Source organism: Peromyscus eremicus, chromosome 8a (genome assembly GCF_949786415.1).
Source record: "Peromyscus eremicus chromosome 8a, PerEre_H2_v1, whole genome shotgun sequence".
Taxonomy (NCBI): domain Eukaryota; kingdom Metazoa; phylum Chordata; class Mammalia; order Rodentia; family Cricetidae; genus Peromyscus; species Peromyscus eremicus.
In genome coordinates, this window is record NC_081423.1 from 98,783,945 (window position 1) to 98,797,614 (window position 13,670).

The 13,670-nt window shown below is 48.2% G+C and overlaps 2 protein-coding genes across 6 annotated transcripts; one reads left to right on the forward strand and one right to left on the reverse strand.

Moving 5' to 3' along the window:
- Positions 1 to 766: 766 nt before the first annotated feature.
- On the reverse strand, positions 767 to 6,869 carry Jmjd6 (jumonji domain containing 6, arginine demethylase and lysine hydroxylase). Of its 4 annotated transcripts, XM_059272192.1 has the most exons (7): positions 6,302 to 6,869; positions 5,529 to 5,917; positions 4,123 to 4,409; positions 3,505 to 3,602; positions 2,908 to 2,996; positions 2,099 to 2,237; positions 767 to 1,151 (listed from the first exon to the last, which is right to left on the reverse strand). In XM_059272192.1, exons 1-7 carry the CDS (start codon positions 6,428 to 6,430, stop codon positions 1,020 to 1,022), a joined length of 1,263 nt encoding a protein of 420 aa, XP_059128175.1. In that variant the 5' UTR covers positions 6,431 to 6,869; the 3' UTR covers positions 767 to 1,019. The 4 variants fall into 4 exon arrangements, with proteins under 4 accessions (XP_059128175.1, XP_059128172.1, XP_059128173.1 ...); XM_059272189.1 differs by lacking the exon at positions 2,908 to 2,996 and having other exon boundaries at positions 3,467 to 3,602; positions 6,302 to 6,849; XM_059272190.1 differs by lacking the exon at positions 767 to 1,151 and having other exon boundaries at positions 2,105 to 2,237; positions 2,908 to 3,001; positions 3,467 to 3,602; positions 6,302 to 6,866.
- Mettl23 (methyltransferase 23, arginine) lies at positions 6,313 to 13,603 on the forward strand. Of its 2 annotated transcripts, XM_059272188.1 has the most exons (6): positions 6,939 to 7,052; positions 9,978 to 10,087; positions 11,642 to 11,746; positions 12,776 to 13,013; positions 13,098 to 13,182; positions 13,276 to 13,603. In XM_059272188.1, the coding sequence occupies exons 3-6, from the start codon at positions 11,663 to 11,665 to the stop codon at positions 13,436 to 13,438; spliced, it is 570 nt and encodes a 189-aa protein (XP_059128171.1). In that variant the 5' UTR covers positions 6,939 to 7,052; positions 9,978 to 10,087; positions 11,642 to 11,662; the 3' UTR covers positions 13,439 to 13,603. The 2 variants fall into 2 exon arrangements, with proteins under 2 accessions (XP_059128169.1, XP_059128171.1); XM_059272186.1 differs by lacking the exon at positions 9,978 to 10,087 and having other exon boundaries at positions 6,313 to 7,052.
- Positions 13,604 to 13,670: the final 67 nt, after the last annotated feature.

Here is a 13,670-nt window from a genome sequence, read left to right on the forward strand (position 1 = left end):
GTTAATGCTCAAATGCTCTGAGATGAATGAAGGCCAGAGAACTGTCACTCATCCGCAGCAGTCAAGCACTTCAGAACGTCACTATCTCCCACAGTCCCAACTGGTGCACCTCCCAGGTGCACACAGGGCCACCTTTCACTGAGGGCCTGTCACTGTCCACACAGGGGGCAGGTGCCAGCAAATTCGTTTTGGTTCTCTGAAGTTAGATCAAGTTGGTCTGTCTGTCCCCCCAGATAGGGTTTCTCTGTGTAGCCTGGGCAGTCCTAGAACTCACTCTGTAGAGAAGGCTGGCCTTGAACTTGAGCTCTGCCTGCTTCTGCCTCCCGAGCACTGGCATTAAGGCCTGTGGCACCCACACCTGGCTTCCTTAGATCCAATCCTGGTTTTGTGTTCCCCACTCTTTTTTTTTTTTTTTTTTTTTTTGGTTTTTCGAGACAGGGTTTCTCTGTGTAGCTTTGTGCCTTTCCTGGAACTCACTTGGTAGCCCAGGCTGGCCTTGAACTCACAGAGATCCGCCTGGCTCTGCCTCCCGAGTGCTGGGATTAAAGGCGTGCGCCACCACCGCCCGGCTTTCCCCACTCTTTTTAAACAAGTCTGGAGAGATGATTAAGATGTTACACAGGAAACCTCACAGCTGTCCCAGCTCCCTCACTGCTCCAAGTGTCCCCCCAACAGGATACGCACCAGTGGGACGCCTCAACACACACACCACAGCAAAGGAGCACAGGGAGACTCTAGCATGCCCAAAGGAAAGCTGTCCAAGATGTAAAATGGATTGCTTTTATTAAATAGGGAAAGGGCTTCCTTGGCACCATCTACACACCTTCGCCCTTTGCTAAAAGACATGACCGTGGAGAAAAAGCCACTGTACCAAATGCTATCAATTCCCATTCAGAGTGTCCTCATTCTCCGGTGTCACCCTCCCTGGTTCTGCAGATTCCGATGGGCTGCCCCTCCCCAGGCTTGGGCCTTGCCCATGGCTTCGAGCACGTCCTTGCACAGACAAGTGCCACATGTGGTCACCTGGAGGAGCTTCGTTCTTTGCTCACACAGTCATCCTGTGAGGTGGTGTCCCCGTTTCCCACCATGCTGCATGTCCTCCTCTTCTTCCTTCGGTGTGTTGTCCCTTCACCTTCAGACCCAGACTCACACTAGACACAGGGAAAGAAAAAGAAAAAGACAGTTTAGGGCCGGGGAGATGGCTAAAGGTTCTTGATGCTAAGCTTCATGACACTGGGGCTCCCAAGGAAGGAGAGAACCAACTCCAAGTCATTTTCTGCCCTCCAGGTGTGTGCTACGCAAGCGCTTGTAGGCACTGGCACGCCCTTAATAAATTAGTGCCATATCAGAAGCTGTAGGGACTGGAGAGACAGCTCAGTGGCCAGGAGCACTTCCTGCTCTTCTGAAGGACAAAATTCACTGTGAAGCTTGTACACAGAGGAGCAATGTTCTTTATAGCGAGATAGCTCAAACCAGAATGTTTAAATAGAAAAGAACCAGCAGGGTGTGGGGATGCACACCTTTAACCCCAGCACTTGAGAGGCAGACGCAGGTAGATTTATAAAGTGAGCTCCAGGACAGCCAGAGTTACACAGAGAAACTCTGTTTTGAAAAACAACAACAAAAACAAGAATCCCACCCGGATAAAATCCCTCTTTTTTGTCTTTTTTCTGAATTACTAGGCATTGAGCACAGGGCCTTCCTAGGCTAGGCAAGCATCAGTGATGGTGACAGTGACAGTGACATCCATCAATGTATAGCACCCTCTCACCTTGAACTAGTGTTAACTAGCGCAGGTCACTGGGTTTGCCTGTTTCTGGGCTTGGGTGTTACCATCCACAAGGAAAATTTCTAACAAGGGCCCTGACACTGCTGTGTGTGCTAGGTATGATCACAAGGCCACCGTTTCACAAACCTCCAAACACCCAAGCACCTCTGCATGGATGTAGTTCCCACGTGTGTGAGGCTGTAAAGGGTGTATGACAGCAAGTGCTGCACATGAGGAACCTGCGTGTGTGTGTGTGTGCGTGTGCGTGTGCATGTGCGTGTGTGTGTCCCCGAGGGGCCTGGGCACTGGCGGGGGAGGAGGGGAGCTCACCTCCGAGTCTGTGTCGGAGGAGCTGGAGCTGGAGGAGCTGGAAGAGTCGCTGGAGCTGTCAGAAGCGATGCCTGTGGACTCTTGGAGGTCAACAGCGTCCGCCAGGACTGCCAGCTCAGGGTGCTCCTGCTTCAAGATCCTGAAGGGCAAGAGGTACGGTTCTCAGGGCTGTGACAGCTGGTGGTGACAGCCACTCAAAATGACAGACTCAAAGTGGAGAACTCCATTGCTTACAGCACCTGGAAACACCTAATGCATCGGCTGGAGCAGCCGCGGAGACACAACCGGGCCGGACAGACCACACGCTGCCCACATTTGCTGAAGGAAAACTACATTCTAGTGCCACACGCCCGAATGAGCACTAGCCACACACCTCTGGAGGCCGAGTTTCCTGGGGGACGGGGAAGTCCTTAAGAGTTTTCCCTGGAGAAAAACAGCTCCTTTTTCTACTTTCCTCCCTAAGCCTTTTCTAGCTGATTTTTTTCTTTTTCTAGCCTTTTCTTCCCACAGCAAGGTGCGAGTGAAGGGGGTGGGAGTTTGTTAGATTATACTAGAAAGAGCAGAAATAATTAGGTTTACAAGAAATAAGACATCACACGAGAGACCACCCCCATCACTTGGAAGAGAGACTGAGCTGTCACAAAGAGCAGCAGCCCTCCCCAGCAGCAACCTAATCTGGCATCCACTGTGACCAGCGACAAAGGACCTGCACACGCTGAGGCCCGAGTCCAGGGGAATAGAAGCCACCACCCTTGCTGGCCTCTCAGCAGGGAGGCAGAGCATGGAGCAAGCCAGGATCCCTCTCTTACCCCGAGAGCTGGTCCCTCCAGGTCAGGGTTGGGACACAGTGGCACGGGGTGGCTGGGGGTGGCTTGAACTGCCGCTGCCCGTGCTGTATCTGTTCTGTGGATAAACAGAGGAGCTAAGTCTCCAGGGCAGTTGCCTCACAAGAACTGAAGGTATAAGTTCAAATGAATAATGTTTCTGGGGGGAAATAAAGAAAACCTCAACAAAGGGCTTTTTTTTTTTTTCCGCTAGTGCCAGTTTTTATTTTTTAAAAAATAACAAACCAAAACAACAACAACAACAAAAGAATACGAAAAAGGGAGCAAACAGAGTGAAAACAAAATGCGAGACATCCCAATTGTGACTCTATTTTGACTGTGACTTGATGGAACATGCAGAGCCGCACCCTGCCACCTGGAGGCTAGCAGACACCCTGACAACTAGCCCTGACCTTGGGCCTTCTCTACCCACAGGTTTACAGACCCAGCTGTTCCCAAGCACAGTGTTGCAGCAGACAACTCTTCCCTGTTCATGTCTGGGGAAGGAACCGGAACAGAGCAAGAGGGAGAAGGAGGTTCTCACCTGTACCACTTCCGGGACAACTTTGGCCTCCCTCTTACCGTCTTGTGCCACACAACAGGGAAGTTGGTGCTGCTGGCAAAGTTCTGGGTGATGGCGATGGTGGTGTCAAGATTGAGGACAACATGCCACCAGCCCCCTGAAATCCAACAAATGACCATTCAGTAAAGATCAGCCCTGCCGCTCCTGATCGACCTGATGTCTAACTCCACACAGCGGTACCCTTACTTTTTTCTACTGTTTATGGCTGTTTTCCTGCTAAAAGGCAAAGTTCAGCGATGGTGACAGAGACTGTCTGCCTCAACTGTATTGACTCCTGGTAACCCAATGTGACTAATATTGTAAACGAGAAAGTTTTAGGGGGAGAATCCCTAGCTTTTAAATAGTCTCACTTCTAGAAACTTCATCCAGCAGCTGTCTGGCTGGGATTTTCCAAATCAATCCAGCCAGCTCTGCAATCTAGCAAGAGCCACAGAAAGCAGGCAGAACCTGGAACACTACTCAGAGACACCAGGTAGCAGGATACAGGCACGTGGAGGTGGAGACGCACTCTCTCTGGACTTGTTTCATTCTATAATTCTACTCCAAAACAACCAATCAGTGCAATTACAGAATCCAGTTGGAGCTGGGAATAACGGTTTCTTCTAGCTCATCTATACCTGGTACAAAGACGGTCTCTCCTGGTTTCTGTAATATCTCCAGGGGTTTGAACTCAGGTGGCCAGGTCGGAAGCTGTGTCCGAGGATAAATGATGTTAAACCAGGTAATGGCCTCATCTTGCTGGTTCCCTCCTTCTTCTCGGGTCACCTTGATGAGCTCTCGGGGGGTACTGGTCGGGAACAGGCACCAACGCTTGTGGCCCTGAACTAAGGCATTCCAGGCACTGGTTCCCAGAGGGTCAATGTGAATCCCCGTTCCAGAACGTGGTGGCCCCATCACAAACCACCTACAGGAGATAGACATGAAGACATGAAGGGTCATCTGAAATGTACAGTCTCTATAATATCCTCACGCATGCTTATTTACTTCAGAGACTGTACAAGTTGTGGTACACAATAGTAAGTAAATGGTGTATGAACTGATGTCTTAATAGAAAAAAAGAAAAATCACTGATGAAAATTATTGCTGGACTTTTTTAAAAAAGACAGGCTATCTATTATCTGCCTGTGGTGGTCCAAGCTTTTAATCCCAGCACTCTGGAGGCAAGAGGCAGATGGATCTGTCAATTCAAGGCCACCCATGGCTACACAGTGAGACCGTCTCAAACAAACAAACAAACAAAAACAAACAAACAAACAAACAAAAACCCAAACCTAGCTGGACTTAGTGTCTTTAATACCAGCACTCAGGAGGCAGAGGCAGGTGGATCTCTGTGAGTTGCAGGCCAGCCTGGTCTACAGAGCAAGTTCCAGGACAACCAGAGCTACATAGTGAGACCATGTAGCTCAAAGAAAAAAAAACAAAAAACAAAAACCAATCTCCAGGACCCACATAATGGAAGGAGAGAACAGACTGCCACAAGTTGTCCTCTAAACTCTACATGTGCTGTGGCACACGTGCCCCTCTAGTAAATAAATAAAGCATAGGTGGATGTAGTGTCGAACATCCTTAATCCCAGCACTCGGAAGGCAGAGGTGGAGGCAGGATCTCTTTGAGGTTAGCCTGTTCTACATAGTGAGTCACAGTATAGCCAGGGCTATACAATGAGACCCTGTCTCAAAACAAAACAAACCCAAAAACCAAAACACAGTGCATGGTGGCTCACAACTATCCATCAATCCAGCTCCAGAGGATCTGAGGCCCTTTTCTGACCTCCTCAGGCACTAGGCATGCACTGGTACACATACTTGCATGCAGGGGGCGAAAAACCAAGCTAGATGCCTGGAGAATTTGAGGAATCCAGCCAGATGTCTGCGTGGACCCCAGACCAGTGAAATCAATCTTCCCAAGTAGGACCATAAATGAGTCATTGTGCAGGGAGGATCCACTCACGGCTTTCACAAGGTTAGATTGAGCTCTGCTAACCACACTAAGGTTTTTGAACACTTGATGCGGAAAAATTCACCTGTAAGGGGGCCTGCGCTTCTCCCCTGCATACTGGAAAAGGTCATCCGTGAAAAACTTGGGCACCTTGTAGTCTTCTAAAAGTTTCCTTCTTTTGGGGTGTTCACCATAGCTGCTGTCAAAGATGTAAAGGGGACTGTCATCACGGGTGCTCTCCATGTACTCGATGTAGTATTTCATCTTCATCTTCACCGAGTAGCCGTCATTATCCTCGCCACACTTGAACTTCTGGTTCCGGTATTTCCTTTTGAGGCGCTCCAGAGTCCATTTCTCCTGCGCGGACCAGCCCTCCTGGGCATTCAGCAGAACCACGGGCTTGTAAGGCCTTTCGTACCGCTCTACAAATTCTTCCACCGACAGCTGTAGAGCATCAGCCCTCTCCACGTTATCCTAGGGGAACAACAAAAGACCTGCCCCGTTAAAAACACAGGAAGAAGTCCGGTGGCGGATAAAGGTGTCCCACAGGGCCAATTAGCAACGACACACATTAGCAATGACATACATTAGCAATGACCGAGCCTCAGGCTCCTCCAAGGGGAGGGATGCCCACGTGCGTGAGAGTGAGCACGTCGCACTCAGAGCCAGCCCTTCAAGGGAGGGAGGGGCTCGAAGCGCCCCTTAATGAGCGAGCTTTGACAGCCCGGCTGCGGGGCCCCATCGCCCCAGAGGGTCCGGGGACAAGCGGCCTTCGGGCAGCGGGCACCGAAGGTGGACCGCCGCTGAATGGGAGGCCCCGCCCGCAGCCAGGCACCGGGCGCCCCGCGCCCCGCTCACCGGCACGGCCGCCGGGCTCAGCGGGAAGCTCTCGTAGTAGTTGTGCCGGGTCCAGTCGAGCGAGTCCTTGAGCTCGGGCCGCGCACTCCGCTTGGCCTCGCGGATGCGCTTCTTGCTCTTGTGGTTCATCCTGAGCAGGTCACCGTCTGGTTCCGCCACGACCTCGACGCAGCTCGCTTCCTGCCACCAAATGCGCCCTCTCTGGCTGGCGCGGCACCGAAACGCCCTTCACTCCGGCAAGGCGCCTTTAAAGTCGCCTTCCAGAAAATTCACTCCCCAGCCACCTCCGGAGCTTCGGGTTGGGCGAGACGCGGCCGTCCTCCCCGCCCCACGGCCTCTTGCGGACCGCCATTGGCCTCAGCGATCTGCGAGATCCGCCTTCACGCGCGCCGATTGGGCGCCATGTTGGGAAGGTCGCCTTGCTGACGCCCTGCCCCTCCCGGCTGCGGCCTGCGCACCACTTCCGGCTGCGCGTCGCTTCCTAGAGGCCGCTTCCGGCCAGGCTCGCTGCTGCAGCTGCTTTCTGTTTGGAGAGCGTCCAGCAGGCTCGTCTGGTCTCGCGGCCACGTGGCACAGCCCCACCGGCCTGGCGTCGCTGCGCGCGTATCGCCCTCCACCGCCCCCTGACCTGGGGTCCCCCGACTCCCCTCCGTGCGAGCGCGGCCTCATGGCCGGGGCCCAGCGCTTTCGGTTCCGGGAGGAGCCAGGCCCTGGAACCGACGGGGCCGTGCTGGAGGTCCGCGTCCCGCAGGTGCGTGCAGTGGCACCCACGTGGAAGCGCTCCCTGGTTAGAGTGTAGGGAATGGGGATCCCTCAGCTCTCCGCTTCGTTCATTAGCAGCAGGTTTGGTATGAATCCCGGTGAGGGATTAGACGTGCTCCGGAGACAGACATTAAGGACCGTGCCAGGAAAGAGACACCGAATATTTCTTCCGGGAAAGTGGCTTTCTTGGCCTGTGATGTTAGCTTTGAACTTTTTTGAAAAGCATTTATTAATATATCTTAACAACACACACACGCCGCTTCTGAGTACTCTTGATTGAACCCAGCCTCTGTTAGGCAAGTGCTCCACCACTGAGCGATATTCCTAACATCCTTTTTGTTTTACTTTTGACATCAGGCAGGCTTTGAAATTGAACTCCTGTTCCTCTTCCTAGAATCGTAGGTGTGCGCCACGCCACCATGCTGCTTTGTGAGGTTCTGGGTATCAAACCCAAGACCTCATACATGCTAGGCAAAATTCTCACTTGGTGTAAGATTTGAAACTAGGGATTTCTGTCTCTAACACCCCAATAAAATTTTCTGCATCCGCCCTGGCTTGTTCCTCTGAGCTTCTAGCTACCCTAATGCTGAATAATAAGTATCCCCTGATAGTCGTGTGTTACAAAGAGTTTTCAGGTTGTAATGTTAGCAGCTGGCCCAGCAGGTGTTCCTGGCAGCAGCAGTGGAAGCAGAAGGTGCAACCCTATGCTGCCACCTGTAGCAGCCTGCATTCTTTGCAGAGACTTCTGCCCAAATGAAGCAAGGATTCTTTTGTTTTTGGTTTTTTGAAACAGGGTTTCTCTGTGTAGCCCTGGCTGTCCTGGAACTCACTGTAGAACAGGCTGGCCTGCCTCTGCGATTAAAGGCGGGATAAAGGCTGCAGGCCGCCGCCTCCACCACCCAGCAAAGCAGAGATTTGTCACTATACTACAGAAAAACATTTCAGGGCAAATCAGTGTGGAGCAGAATGGGAGGATATTAACATTATAACCTGGCTTTAAGTTTGAGGGTTAATAAACATTTAGGAAAAGAACACAGAAGGCATGGGTACAGGCTTTGCAAGTGCACAAAACTGCACTTAACTGTCTTAATAGCCATATGCGCAATTTTGGTAGCTTCTGTAGGTAAATTTAAGGGATTTCTAAGAAAGTTTTAGTAAATAAGATCACATGGGTGGGGGTGGAAAGATGGCTCAGCTGTTAAGAGCACTGGCTGGCTCTTCCAGAGGTCCTGAGTTCAATTCCCAGCAACCACATGGTGGCTCCCAACTGTCTACAGTAGGATCTGATGCTCTCTTCTGGCATAAAGGTGTACATGCAGATAGAGCACTCATACATAAATAAATCTTTTTTAAAAGTCCCAGGATGAGATTAGTAAAGGGCATTGGACAGGAGGGATTACAGTGATGTCAAACTATATGCTACAAGGGTCAAATGAATCTTTAATTATACTAGGTCCCAAGGGTGTTGACATGTTTATAATCTTGCTCGTGAGATTCTCAGAAAGTTGCAGGTTACAGCTGGAAAAGCTGTGAGGTTACATTCAAAGGTCAGACATATTTTGGTCACAAGAAGTTTCTCTCTTTAGTTTTTAATTTTTTTTTAGATAGTCTCATTCTGGAACTGACCAGGCTGGTCTTTAACTCAGAGATCCACCTGTCTCTGATTCCTGAGTTGGGATTAAAGGTGTGCATCACCATCCCCTCCTGGTTCTTTGATAGTTTAACATTTGGGTTTGAAATATATCTATAAAGAGCACTGTTCCTCTGTAGACAAACTTCACAGTGAATGAATTTGGTTAGTTGTACTGAAATTTGACTCTTACCTGGTGAGAGACTTCAATCAAACTCTGGGATGAGATCTTTACTTTCCCATGTCCTCATGATTTTTCCCTGTCTGTCCTGCCTTAGTAGTTCAGTGTTAAAAAGACACAGCATAAGTGACAAAGCAAAACAGAACTTTTTTCCTGTAGCCTCCAAGTGACTTCATGTTAAAAACTATTGAGTCAGGGTATTATGCTAAGCCACTGTTACTTTATTTTTTGAGACATGATGTAGCTGTGGCTGGCCTGGAACTACCAGAGATCTGCCCACTTTTGCCTTTCATGTGGATTAAAGCCATGTACCATACCCTGCTTCATTTTTCCTTTTTTTTTTTTTTTTTATTTTATTTTATTTTTTTTTGGTTTTTCGAGACAGGGTTTCTCTGTGTAGCTTTGCGCCTTTCCTGGGACTCACTTGGTAGCCCAGGCTGGCCTCGAACTCACAGAGATCCGCCTGGCTCTGCCTCCCGAGTGCTGGGATTAAAGCATTTTTCCTTTTTTTAAAGATTTATCTTTTGCTGGGCATAATAGCCCATACCCTTAATCTCTCTCCTTTAATCCCAGCATTCAAGAGGCAGAGGCAGGAGGATCACTGGGAGTTTGAAGCCAGCAGAGTCTGCAGAGCCAGTTCCAGGCCATCCAGGGCTACGTACCAATTTGGTCTCAAAAACAAGCAGAAAGCACGTTGAACTGCTGAATTATCCTTCTAGCCTATTTTTTCCCTGTAACTTCATTTAAGTTATGTATATATGTATATGCATATACATGTTTTTAATTTTTTTATGTGCATTGGTGTTTTGTCTGCATGTATGTCTGTGTGAGATTGTCAGATCTTGGAGTTAGACAGTTGTTAGTGGGTGCTTGGAATTGAACCCAGGTCCTCTGGAAGAGCAGTCAGTGCTCTTAACCAATGAGCCATCTCTCCAGCTCACATGTATGTATTTTTGAGTAAACAAGAGTCCTCAGAGGCCAAAATGGTGTTAGATCCTGCAAACTAAAGATACAGACGTTTGCTAACTGCCTTATAAATGCTGGAAAAAGCATTTCTGGAAAAGCAATCTTTCCAACCCCTACTTATTCTTATTTTCAATTAGGGTCTTGATATTTAGGCCTGACTGGCCTTCAGTTCGGGGCCCTCTGGTCCAGCGCTGGAGTGAACAGTGTCCCACCACAGCCATCCAAGCACTGTTCTTGAGTGGACTGAGTAAGTTTGGACCTCAGATTCCTTTACAGCCTTGATAATTTTTGTCTCTGTTTGTCACCCTATCAAGGATGCCCTTGTCTCCACAAGACAGGCCAGCAGATGCTATGTAGATCAGGTTGGCCTTGAACTTATAATGTTCTTTCTTCCTCCTGTGTGATAGGATCACAACTGGGAACCACATCCTAGATGATTCTAGTTCTTTCCAAAGGCTCTCTTTTGCCCTTCAGAATTCAGCTCCACATATGCCTCCTTTTGTAGGACTGCAGGACTTGTCATTAGCATCTCCCCCAAAATAGGGAGAGATAGGGACACAGCTTAGTTAGAGTGCTCGTCTAATATAAATGAAGGTCTGGGTCTGATTCCCAGCACCTCAGAAAACTGAGTGTGCTGGCACACACCTGTAGTGCTAGCATTTGGCAGGTAGAGGCAGGAAGAAGCTCATGTCATCCTAGGCTGTATGAGTAGAAGACCAGTTTGAACTACATTAGACACTGCCTATAAAAAATAAAAAATAAAATAAATAAGGCTGAAGAGATGGTGTAGGTAAGGACACTTGCCTCCAAACTGGACAACCTGTCCTGAATTCCATCCCTAGATCCCACATGATGGAAGGAGACAACTTACAAGTTGTCCTCTGACCTCCACATGTGTACCCTTCCCCTCTTCCTCCAACAAAGTAAAGGTGTAAAGTTGTTTTGTTTTTTAATTTAAAGAAACCTTTCAACATCTTTTTGTACTTAGAATTCTAAATTCCTGCAGCCAGTAAGACGCACAGATTAATAAACCTCTACTCACAGCTGTGCCTGTGGTTAGACCAGAGGCACTTGCTTGGGCAACCTTAACTGTCTCCATGTGTTATACCCTTGCTTTATCCTGCTTTACTGTTGTAGCATTTATCATCAACCAAAACGACCTGCTTTTTGCCCATCATTGTCCAGTATGTAGCATGCACAGTATACATCTAGTCCAAAAAGTTGTAACTGTGCTGGATCCTCAGTTTAAATGCTTGTGGAGAGGCTAGAGATGACTCAGTGGTTAAGAGCACTTGCTGCTCTTACACAGGACCTGGTTTTAGTTTCCAGCACACAGATGGCAGCTCAACCATGTTTAACTCTAGTTCCAGGGGATCCAATACTCTTCTGGTTTCATACATGCACATAAAACACTCATACATGCCGGGTGGTGGCGGCGCACGCCTTTAATCCCAGCACTCAGGAGGCAGAGGCAGGTGGATCTTTGTGAGTTTGAGGCCAGCCTGGTCTACGGAGCGAGATCCAGGAAAGGTGCAAAGCTACAGAGAGAAACTGTTTCGAAAAACAAACAAAAACCACACTCATACACACAAAATGCTAGTTGAGGGTCTAGCACTGTCATCCAAAGCCCTGGGTTCACTAAGGAGGCTGAGGCAGGACTGAGGCCAGCCTGGTATACAAAGAAATAAAGCATCATGGTTTCAGACATATAGGTCCTGGACTGGAGAACCAGACTATCACAGTAATGTCAGTGACTGACAGTACATGAAGATAAATATTCACATGAAACTTTTCTTTATAGGTCCTGCATGTCCAATATGGGATGTATGTTTGGCCCTGTGCTGTAGTCCTGGCCCAGTACCTGTGGTTTCACAGAAGATCTCTGCCAGGCAAAGCCGTCTTAGAGGTAACAAGGATCTCTTAAGTTTCCAGAATGCTGGGCCATATTCACATATACCTTCATGCTATTAAGTCCTGTTAGGTTTTTTTTTTTTTTTTTTCTTCCCCGAGACAGGGTTTCTGTGTAGCTTTGCGCCTTTCCTGGAACTCACTTGGTAGCCCAGGCTGGCCTCAAACTCACAGAGATCCGCCTGCCTCTGCCTCCTGAGTGCTGGGATTAAAGGCATGCGCCACCACCGCCTGGCACCTGTTAGGTATTTTTTTTTTTTTTTTTAAAGATTTATTTATTTATTATGTATACAATATTCTGCCTACATGTAGGCTTGCAGGCCAGAAGAGGGCACCAGATCCCATTACGGATGGTTGTGAACCACCATGTGGTTGCTGGGAATTGAACTCAGGACCTCTGGAAGAACAGTCAGTGCTCTTAACCTCTGAGCCATCTCTCCAGCCCCCTGTTAGGTATTTTTAAACCAGGTAGTTTGGCTGGCTTTGAAATTCCAAATAAGTCTTCACATTTTAAATTCTTAAAAGTGTCTGATGGTGTGGTGCACACCTTTAATCCCAGCACTCAGGAAGCAGAGGCAAGCAGTTTAAGGCTAGTCTAGTCTACATAAGTTTCCAATATAGCCAGAGGTATCCACAGAGAAACGCTTGCGAATCTGGATACTGACTTTAGCTATAAAGTCGACACCAGTTGGTGGCACAACTGGCTGTGCAACCCACCTGTTCAGGTGCAGTCAGCTGCTTCCGCTTCAGATTATGGAAACCACAGTAGGTGGCATTTCAAACTGTTTTGAGATATGGAAGCACACCTTTTAATTTGGCAGGTGTATACTGCCATTTCTTAGCAAATAAACCATGTATTCTCAAGTTCAAATTTCAAAACTGCTTGTTGCCAGTGGCAGAGCTACCAAGCTTTAGTCCCAGCACTCAAATGGGGAAGCAGGTAGACTGAGTTCAAAGCCAGCCAGGGAATATACAAACCGTCTCATCTGGGGTAGAAAGCTAAATCATTAAATTCCATTTTCACTAGATTGGAGCTGGAGTGAGTCTTCCAGGGATTTTGGCTGCCAAATGTGGTGCTGAAGTAATACTATCTGACAGCTCAGAACTGCCCCACTGTTTGGATGTTTGCTGGCAAAGTTGTCAACTGAATGACCTGACACAGGTACAAGTTGTAGGACTGACATGGGGCCATATAACGAAGGACCTACTGTCTTTGCCACCACAAGACATCATTCTTGCATCTGACGTGTTCTTTGAACCAGAAGGTAAGCTTAATCTGCCCCCCTCCCCCAAACAACCTACCACAGATGTGTTGTATTAAACTCACTCAAAAAAGTTCTCCCCACCAGACTTTGAAAGCATTTTAGCCACAGTCTACTTTCTGATGCAGAGGAACCCCAAAGTTCAGTTTTGGTCTACCTACCAGGTCAGAAGGTGAGTATGGATCATTTCAACTTTAATAATTATTTAAAAAATGCACTAAGGAAAATAAAGCATCAGTCATAAAAACAATTTATTTCTTTTAAGTGCGGACTGGTCACTTGAAGGCTTGCTCTTCAAGTGGGATATGAAATGTGTCCATATTCCTCTGGAGTCTTTTGATGCAGACAAGGAAGACATAGCAGAGTCTACCCTCCCAGGAAGACATACTGTTGAAATGCTGGTGGTCTCCGCAAAGAACAGCTCCTGAATTGTACCTCAAGCTGTTCAGGGACAGTGTCAAGAGTGAATAACCTGGCATTAAGGGGAGCTGTCTCCAGTGGGCCTGAAGATGGCTTTAAGACTGTGATGTCATGCCCAAGAAATTCATGGGCAGTGTAACTTTTAACAAATTAAAACACTTAAAAAAGGACTTGGACTCCTCTCGATAACTAGGAGAATGTGACGTTTTTAAATCCTACTCAACACTGAAGGTAATTAAC

Excerpts from the sequence above, each read along its gene's own strand:
- Jmjd6 (XM_059272192.1), bottom strand. The coding sequence starts at position 6,430 with ATGAACCACAAGAGCAAGAAGCGCATCCGCGAGGCCAAGCGGAGTGCG. Across the intron at positions 4,410-5,528 it reads AAGCGCAGGCCCCCTTACAG|GTGGTTTGTGATGGGGCCAC; the intron begins GTGAATTTTTCC and ends TATCTCCTGTAG. Across the intron at positions 2,238-2,907 it reads TGGAGGGACCAGCTCTCGGG|GATCTTGAAGCAGGAGCACC; the intron begins GTAAGAGAGGGA and ends CTTGCCCTTCAG.
- Mettl23 (XM_059272186.1), top strand. The coding sequence starts at position 6,405 with ATGCGCTTCTTGCTCTTGTGGTTCATCCTGAGCAGGTCACCGTCTGGT. Across the intron at positions 7,053-11,641 it reads TGGAGGTCCGCGTCCCGCAG|GTCCTGCATGTCCAATATGG; the intron begins GTGCGTGCAGTG and ends TTTTCTTTATAG. Across the intron at positions 13,183-13,275 it reads TCTACCTACCAGGTCAGAAG|TGCGGACTGGTCACTTGAAG; the intron begins GTGAGTATGGAT and ends ATTTCTTTTAAG.